The sequence below is a fragment of the Merops nubicus genome, unplaced genomic scaffold (assembly GCF_000691845.1).
Source record: "Merops nubicus isolate BGI_N331 unplaced genomic scaffold, ASM69184v1 scaffold45773, whole genome shotgun sequence".
Lineage (NCBI taxonomy): Eukaryota > Metazoa > Chordata > Aves > Coraciiformes > Meropidae > Merops > Merops nubicus.
This window is the reverse complement of record NW_008597738.1, coordinates 24,705-34,393: the sequence shown is the minus strand read 5'-3', so window position 1 is coordinate 34,393 and position 9,689 is coordinate 24,705. Positions and strand designations below refer to the sequence as shown.

The 9,689-nt window shown below is 41.6% G+C and overlaps 1 protein-coding gene across 4 annotated transcripts in view; it reads right to left on the bottom strand.

Annotated features, from left to right (window-relative positions):
• Window positions 1-4,555: 4,555 nt before the first annotated feature.
• Window positions 4,556-9,689, bottom strand: part of ZFAND6 (zinc finger, AN1-type domain 6) — an 11,759-nt gene continuing 6,625 nt past the window's right edge. For 3 of the 4 annotated variants that reach the window (XM_008936798.1, XM_008936800.1, XM_008936799.1), the window contains exons 4-5: window positions 6,141-6,254; window positions 4,556-5,538 (exon numbers count right to left, since the gene is read on the bottom strand). In XM_008936798.1, the coding sequence (XP_008935046.1) occupies window positions 5,390-5,538; window positions 6,141-6,254 (263 nt within the window). In that variant the 3' untranslated portion in view covers window positions 4,556-5,389. The remainder of the gene's footprint in view (window positions 5,539-6,140; window positions 6,255-9,689) is intronic. The other variant, XM_008936801.1, reaches the window with a different exon arrangement.

Sequence of the window (9,689 nt, the reverse complement as noted above, 5' to 3'; positions counted from 1 at the left end):
CAAGTCTCAATTATTCCTGTCTTCGGGCAAATAGGCTAGTTACAGTCGTGGTGAAAACCAGCTTACCGAAGGGAAAAACCATCGATGAAAACTCACACTATTAAGCCTATTCTTTAAGCTTTAATTTCTAAACAAAATTCAAAATGTGATAGTAAGTATTTCTTCAGCAAACATTCCTGAAAAAAAACTAAAGGTCATGTCAGGTTAATCTGTAACTGGGATAGTCAGGAATGACATCAACTGCTTCAGCTTGAAATTGCTACAACATTGCGCTACTTTCAGAACACTATTTTCCTTAATTTCTGTAAGTCCTTGCCTGTCTTTTCACAGGGTTTGAGTGAAGATGTTTTCTTCAGAGAAGAGTTACTGGAGAAGACAGAAAAATAATCCAGACCTGCTAGATAACAACACACACATCTAGAAAGAGATTAAACGAACCATCTCGGCTTTATCTTTGGAAAATACCACATCAGAAAAATCAATCTTCCCCTTTAAATTCTTTTTAAACCTGCACGGATAAGCCGAGACAGCAGAAACCAGGAGATAATCATGAAGTTTCTGTGAGCGGTGATAAACAAATCCACCACTTTTTCCTTCTGAGATGTGGCTCGTGGTTCATTTCCCTTTCTTCAGGAGGACGCATCTCTAGGAGGTGCTTTTACAACTTTTACAAAAAAGAACACTTTTACATGTTTAAAGCAGCGTTGCATAAACACATGCCAAATAAACCACAATGGATCAGCTGCAAAGACAAGTGAAACACACATTTTGTGCCCCACTTTATCGCTTTTACAGTCACCAAACTCAACAAGAGAAGGCTCTTAACAGACCAGAAGACAACAGTTGCTTGTGAGCGTGTTTTTTTTTTCAATTCAGGTTTCACTTTTCTCTCACATCAGTTCATGTTGTGCAAGAGGGACTGAGCACTCTGGAATTAATAGTGACTTGAAATAAATAACTTTATGTGGCTTCCTTAAGGGTGATGGTCATAAAGAAAATGAAGGATTGAGTTAGAAAAAAGAAAGTCAGTGCAAACTGTGCTGTGCCTCTACTTAGAAAGGATTGAACGCAGATTTAATGATTTTGCTGAACAGTCAAATACACAAAAAACCTACTGCATGTATTAGCCAAAGCACTTCTCCTAAGTATCAACACTTCTCATTTCTCTTGTGCAATCCTAAAGAAGCTGTCATCACAACAACCACATGCTGTGGCAGCTGCAGTTTTGCTGTCAAGTCAGGAAGCTCGTGCAAGTGTCCCAGGCTAGAAAGTTTTCCTTTACTCCAGGTTGCTGGGAATTTCTGCCCTTCTTCGTAGCCTGGGAGCAATTACACCACCTCACAGACGACGTTTGCTGTTACTTACCTCCTCCTTAGTGGAGAAAACCCCATAGGGGAGGTTTTGGAGAGGAAAATCCGAGTCCTTGTCTACCTGGATGAAAGACATGCTGAACACCGAGCAGTCTCTGCTCACAGATGAGAGCCCCCACTTCCCAGGCTGCTATGTGGCTTCCTAGGAGGAAGGTCCTCTCCAGATGTTGTAACCCAGACCACAGCACTAAAGCCCACCCTCTGTCCTCAGCCCCAAACCAATCACTGACGGGCCTCAATCCCACCCCTCTGCCTGCTCCCTCTGACCAGAGTTAATTAGTGCCAGAGGTCTGCATGAGTCAGCAGCTCGTAACTGTTCCCTGCAAGGTAAGAGACGGGTGCAGCAACAGGCTCTTCCTGCTCATAACTCCTCCCATGAAATTGGGGCCTTCTTTTAGCAGGTACATGGCTGCAGGTAGAGGATCTGAGCAGACAGCTGAGACCAGAAGCAACCCATTTACCTTCACCAGGGGCCACTTACGTGCCAGTGATTGTGAGATGATTATGCCCACACAGAGCAGTTCTTCCACCAGGAGCTCAGCAACCTCTGGGAAGCTACACTGTGTGTGCTTTTCAGTTCGGGTAATGCTGCAGCTGACCAAGTTCTTCCATTTCCTCCAGATAGTCCCAGCAGCTTAAAAACAGAGATGGATGTGCAAGCAACCACAAAGATGAGGGATGTTGGGCTTTGTGCTTCCAGCCCCAGCTTTCTCCCTGCTGCAGGAGATTTCAGTCATACTCAGGAAAAGTAGAAACCAATAAGGGAATATCCTTGAAATTAGAACTAAATAGCAAAGAGTGCCCCTTTCCAATACAAATGGTTAGATGTTTGTGACCACCTAGCCAAAGAACTGGTTTCCTGCTCAACTTTTTTTTTTTTTGGCAGAGAAGACTCCCTAGAAGAAATGCAGCAAGCGGTATGGCCAGATCATCAGTGTAAGATGACACAACAGCACTGATGACAGCTCCTCACTAGTAGAGACACAAGCTCACATGGTACTGTTTGAAAAGGGCTCTTATTTAAATCCATCTAGCACAAACTTCTGCAAAATTCCTCTACCTAAGGTAGAACTCCGCTGACCATTGGAAATGCTTTTAAGACAATGAATACAATCCATGCCAAGGTTATAGGACTTTGGCAGAACCTGCTTATTCTAAAGAGTAACCCAAAACCATCTTGAAATCGTATTTCAAATACACTATGCATCTTGAGAACACAGATTTGCTCAAGTGTTTTGTAGTGCTGGTATTAAAATGTTCATCTGCTAACCTCAAGCTGATGACACAAAATAGAAAGCTTCCCTAGTCACCCAGACTGAGCAGCAGATAAGCCACCACGATAACACAGAGCCAAGGCCAAAGTAAACAAGGATGACAGGCAATTCTGAAGCATCAGGGAAAGGTGGGTTTCCAGTCTAAATGCAAGCTTCTGTATCAGAGCCATATAACTCTCTCACTGCCCTTAGCTCTGAGGAGGCTGCACAAGCCGGGCCAAAGGAGGTCCACGAGGGTGCTTTGAGATGGGTGTGGAAGCAGAGCTGCCCAAGGCTGCCCAGCCTTGCTGGCAGCACCCTCATGGCACTGCAGGGTGCAGTTAATCGAGGCCCAGAAGAGCTGCTGCTCTGTAAGGGGGGGTGGTAAAGGGAGTAGGTGCATTCTAAAGGCAGTTCCTTTTCTTCTTTCAGTATCTTAGATACCAGAAAACACAAATGTGATTGGTTTTCCTCCCCCTTGTGAAACTCAGTGCCTCCTCTCTGCTTGGCCCAGATGAAAGGCAGATTAGAGAGGAGGGTACACAGGGGAAAGAAAAGGACACTTTTAGGAAGAGAGATCAGAAATAGGGAAGAGGGAGGAGTCAAACAGAGAAGAGAAGGATTAGAGAATAGGGAAGCAACAGCAAAGATGAAAGCAAAATCAGAAATGCCCACGAAAGAGAAGATGCTGCTGCTCTTCAACACTCTGTGCTGTGTACGAGGAAATGTAACAAATGCTCTGAGGAAATGAAGGATCTCTGACCCATAAAAAGGCAGACCGTTACTGAAACTTGCCAGAAAGAGTTAATTATTCCCTCTTTTACTATATTAAAAAAAAAAAACAGCCACATGTGCTTCCAGATTGTGGCTAAGCCATTTTTGGAGGCACAAGATACTTCATTTATTATTGGGTCTTACAGATTACTTTCCACAGTTATCTGATAGAGAAAGCTCCTTCTGCTGCATAGTGTTTATATGCTAAATGTAGTGCTTTATCTACTAATTGCCAGCCATAGCTTTTAAAGAGCATTCTAAGTTTTAAAGGATGTAGGCATCTTTGATTAAAAATTTAACATTTTAAATAAAGCCACGCAATCTCATTTATTTCACAAGTGCTTCAAAGCAGCAGCAAGTTACCAAATGAAATTTCAACTGCAGATCAGTACCATCTGGAGAGGAATGAGTTTTACTGTAGTGTACTGTTAAGTTTGGTGATAAGCAGCACTGGTTGAAATTACACTACACTACACCACTCAACCTTTCAGTGGTAGAGATGACCAGGGTGGCTGAATGGCTGAGGCACAGGCTGATCTGACAAGACTGGCAGTCTTAATTAAAAGACACTTACTGAACACCCTCAGAGGACAATAAAACCATTCCTCCTACCCCTAAATGCAGATCACTTAGAAGCCTGTAGACCTAACTAAGGAGGATGTGGAGGGTGTTACAGTGCTGAAGTCTATGGATTTCAAATCCCTCTGGAGTTCGGACATCTCACCGGAGGAACTGTCTTAGCAACCATTCTCTCCCTAACTTCAAGGATGTCTGTGCAGTGCTGTCTGTCAGGCAGTAGATCACAGACCTCATCCCTGTATTTCCTAGAACCAAAATCACATGCATGGATCCAGAGCCTCGTCACCAACCACATCTGGTTTTCTTGCAGGTCTGCCCTCAGCTGAAGTACTTGTCACCAATGACCCCAACCGCTGCAGGAGGGACATGGTGCAGAGGATGCAGATAGCTCCCTGGGCAGAAGGTAGAAAGCTTCTGGGAACTGTAGTCCCTCTGACAGCTATAGGTGGAAAGGTACAACAAGAAGTAAATCAGAAGATCACTGGCACTGGGATATATGCTGCTTCTAAATAAATACACTGGAAGTAAAGGACCCAGTAATGGAAGATCCCCACAAAAATAAAGCAAGAGAAATCCAAATTACATATGCCAGTGACAGCCACAGGGGCTCCGAGTTTTTTAAATTTTATTTAATCAAAGTTAAGACGTGGATAAACATAAATACAGCACAGGTACTTCAGATCATTCTTCATATTTGTGTACAGACAGACTGATGGATGTAATCCCAATGAAACCTGCAGTCAATGAAGTGCATACAGCCTTCCCCCCACGCACACAAAAACAAAACCCAATTAAACAACAAAAAAAACCCAAAACCACACAATCTCAGCACACACTCTCATTACAAATGATTCATACATAAATAGGTAGAGGGTGCAAACAAGCTAATATGCGGACATGTATAACCTCTCGTTAATGGGAAAAAAAAAACAGAAGCAGCCATAATGATTAAAATACATTCAGTTACTGATAACTAGTTGTGCCATACAAGGCATTATCAAAAAAAGGAAATTGTGCTGCAGAGAAAAGCTATATACAACAAGAAAATAAACTGCAAAGTTAACGCATGCATGTTTTATCCTGGAAAAGCACAGCCCTCCAATATTTTCTCCACGTTTGTTATAAAAGCCCTCTGCACTCAGCTAAAATTAAGATGATCTTAAAGGATAATACTTGTAAAGTTTAAGTCTTCAGCCACAGAAAACTGCAATGAAAATAAATGTTCAGAGTCATTTTCAAAACAAAACAAAAAAAAACCAAACCAAAAAAAATCTATTCATCTGATGACATGCATGATTAAAAGGTCTAGGCAAGATACACTGCTCTACGTTCCTGATGACTAAGGAAAAAAGCTCAAGTCAATTTAATCTGCAGATGGTCAGAGGATTTTTGTATTCCAGCAGAAGCAGCAGTTCAGATCTTCTGGATCTTTTCCCCAACAACTACAGGATTCTCTTTTCTGATTTTCTCAGCAGCATCAGCTTTGTAATTGTAAGAGCAACTGTGTACATCTGAGTAACGGTGCATGCCGCAGAAAACGTTTCCACACCGGCACTCAAACCCTGTGGACAGAAACATCAGCTTAGACATTTCAACATTCTTAATTACACACGTTTGCTTTAAATCCTGAATGTGTTCACTCACTAGCAATAAATCTCAGTCACCAGTGTCAATCAGTCAAAGAGCCTCTGCTGCAGAAAGCATAAGAATCACAAATAATACATTTTTAAGCAATTACAGGAAGATTTGACTTGACCACCCCTTCCTACCACATGACACGCTAGTACAAGACACATTCCCTAGAGGAGTCCTGCTCTTTTGCTTTGCTTATGAATCTTCACCCCATAGAAATCAAGTTTTCTCACGCCCTTCCATTGAACTGCTGCAAATATGCTCCGTGAACGGCAGCAAAACATTACCCAATTCCTCAGCTAAGCAAACTTCCAGAGGCAAGTGTTTGGAGTTATGAACTTCACTTAAAGACAGAAGTTGAAAAACAAAATGATACATGAATGACTAAATCTAGTAAGAGTCAGCTGAAAGCACCTTTGGCCAAGTTTTATTTCAAACCAACAATGAGAAGATCATGCCCCATTTTCCCCTTAGGAGAACTTAGGTCCAAAGCCTAAACAAGCCTAAGAATTGTGAAATCAGTATTTCTTACCAGTAAGTCCAACCTTCTTCCTGCACATGAAACAACGATTCTTTTTCTGTTTTGGTTTGTCAAGTGACTTGTCTTGCTCTTCAGGTGTAGGCTCTGCATTCTCTGACACTGAAGCTAACAAAAAAATTTAGTAAGAACAATGGGGGAAAAGCCCTGCATCCATCTCTCTCCCCTTCCTCTAAATCAGAGGATAATCTAAATCCCATGCTGTAAGCTTAAGTTCTGGGCTTAGCCATTTTGTTGCAGCTTCCATGTCTGAAGTGTAATGGACCCTCAGTAGTGGCGCTCCTAGACCTTCAGTATAATTAAAGGAGAGAATTCACTGAATGGTCGTACAAAGTTCATGATACAAAAATACCACAAAAACCCAGCAATAATTTAAAAAGTTGGTTTAAGAGTAAGATTCAGTGCTGTCAGATTTGGCTACCTGGAGTGAGATACCATTGGCTCAAGATACACAGACTTACAGGGAGGTAGTACACGGTCCTGAAACCCAAAAGCAAGCAGGTAAAGACCTCATTTTAAAAACACATGTGCTAAGACAACTTGTAAGCTACTTGAATATTCTCTCACATTTGAAAGAGACAGGTTACAGATTGTGGGGGAGAATATAAACAAGTAGTGGTAGTATTTGCCTGACCCAGGTAAAAATAGAAACTGGCTGGTTTTCCTCAAGTATTTGCACATTCCTTACATTACAGAACAGAAATAGAAACCAAAAACCCCAACTTGATTTCATGAAGGGCTAAGAGCCAATCTCTGTCTACCAGCCATTGCTAGATCACAGCATGACAAGTCTCCAGTGAGTAAGGTACACAGAAACTAGGAGTACTTGCAGTGAAGAGGTAAAGAACGAAAGCAAGCTGCAGCTGGGAGAAGTGTCAGTGGGAGCAGCACTAGAACTAGTGCTGCAAAGAAGGGAACACAACAGCAAGCCCAGACATTTGTCAGGACACGAGCTGCAGGCACCTCTGTGCAGCTGGACTCTTGTTAGGCAGACTGTCAGAGGCTGTTCTGTGCAAGTTCTGCCCCAGCTGACTGCTATTCTGCATGACAATTCTGGTGAAGTTTTTTTTTCCTGTGCTGCTATTCCGATTTTTTTTTTTTTTTTTTTTTTTGAGAGGAAAGGGCACTTTGATACTTTGCAATATATCAAAACATTGTAGTCTGTATGAAGCAACTTCAGCTGGTATCAAAACACCTGACTGCCAAAGACTGTGTGCCTGAGTAGACAGAATACTCCAAAGGTTTCTCTCACAAAGATAGACTGCTACACATGGTTTATTAAACCCTTCAAAATCACCATGTATGTTACAAAAAGAGCTTCTCTTTGTCCTGAAATTTTTAAGAATTGATTGTTCACAAGAAAATATACAATGGCTTTAAGTGGCTCTGAAAGGGCACATTTCTGAGTGGACAAATAATATCCAAAGTTTTCTAAAGGTTCAGAGATGCAAGACAAGTATCAGAAGTGGCAAGACTTAAACAACTCTTGCAGTGTTATACAGAACAGACATTGCAGTGTTTATTAATTCATTAAGAAAGTTTCATGCCATGAACCAGCGTTCAGCAGCTAACATTCTCAAGTTTATATTTCCTGTTGTAGCTACCTCAAGATAAGTTTTACTAAAAGCCTCTGTAACTATTAGCCAAATTTAGGAAAAACTGGCACTGCTCCCTGCATAACAAGGCACTCTAACACATACATACTTACATTTGCTTTGTGCGTATGGCTCTCACATTAAGAAGGTTTAAAAATATTTAAAGGCTGCTGCTTACTGCAGAGCTGAGTGGGAAGATTCTTCTGCTGCCACAAGGATCTACTGTAGTAGCCATAAATTTTAGTTCTCAATTTGCTTTTGCATAGAAGCCAGAAATTTGACTCAAAACCCTCTGTAATAATCACAAACAGCCCAGCCACTGAGCCGCCTTTAGGTGACAAAGTGCCAGCCTTTAGTGCTCCACTTATAAGCTTGTTGTGATGAATGCAGTAAAAAAAGGCCAGGTAAAAATGCAATACCATGCAGTTTGGAGCTTGCAGGAAACATGTTGCAGCCACTCCCAGCTGCTGTACTTTGTCTGGATTCCAGGATGCTGCTGCCTGCTTTGCTTGAACTGGTTCCCTCCCTTCCCCCCACCCCAGCTCTGCCTTTAGCTGGAGAACAGCAGCACTGGCAGCACCAGCACAAGCTGCCAACCAAAAAGGAATAAAGTATGAACACACTCATTTTTCTGGAGCTGTCAAGTTGGGCTGGCTGCTAAAGTTTTGTTTTACAGAACACATTCTTAATTGATCAAAATAAGCAGAGCCTGGATTTCCTCCTAAAGGCAGAAGCTTTTGCTACTGCTTTGTTTGTGCCAACCCTGCTTGAACTTCAGTGTAGTCTGACCACGAAAACGGCACCCGCAAGACAAAACACACCCCAGGCCTTGTACCCCTGCAGGCACAACACCGACCTGCTGCAGGACTCCTGACACCTCACCTGTCCTCTCTCCCTGCTCTGGGTGTTTTACCCTTGTCACCCCTGCATTACTAGGCAGAGCTTCTCAAAGGAGAAGGTTCTTCATTCCCATAGGAAGAGCTACAATTACCTCTCAAGTGCATCTGACCAGACCTAGAAAAAATACCCACTCCTCCAGAGAAATGAAATGTGAAGTTAATCCTATATAGAAAATGATTACTTCCTAGCATTTTAACACTAAGCTGAAGTAATCAGCCTAAAATATACTGTTTTAGTGTTAGGAAGAAACAAATTAAGTAAGAACACACTTATCTACAGAATTTAGTTTTAAACCCTTCTCATGAATGTTTCCTCTCTCCCCAGAGCACTCATCCAGTGTATCAGGATATCCTACATTATTTTCTACACCTGTATCATAATCATACTCTACCCCTGAACCCCTGGTAGTGTCACAGAAGTCTGAAGTATCCATCAATTCTTTTCCAATACTGTGTACTAAGCTAGCCCTGATAAGGTTCACTGAAGTTGATGCCATTAGATCAACAGCATTCACCTTAGGTCTAAGTTATCTTCACATACAATTCTGTAGCAACTTAATTGTTTTAATGTCCAGTTTTTTTAAAAAACTTATTCAGCAATGACTGAATTAAGCTGTTTTACCTCACTAAAAACCTCGATGACCACAAACCCAGGTGTCTTCATTCAGGAGAAGAGTCATGTACCTTGTAGTTGGTTATTTCAGTTCTTTGCATTTCAATTTTTCAAAGCAGGAACCACACCATATTAAATAACTGACTGCATTTTGCAATGCTAATATATGAACCTTTCCATTTCACAATGAATTTGAAAATCAGTGGCTGTTTTTGCACTCACAAATTTTCAGCTTCAAAAAGGCTGAGAGCTCACCTGTTAAGATGACTTACATTTTTAGCTCTATGTTCTTGAGTTGTAAGAGCTCCATGAAGTATGTGGTGAAATGCTCCTGCCTTCCATGACTAGTTTAATGTACCTTTAAAATCCTCCCTGAAATATAAAGCAAGTCCTAACCTGGATGGTTTTACACTCATTAATCCTATAGAAGTGAAAC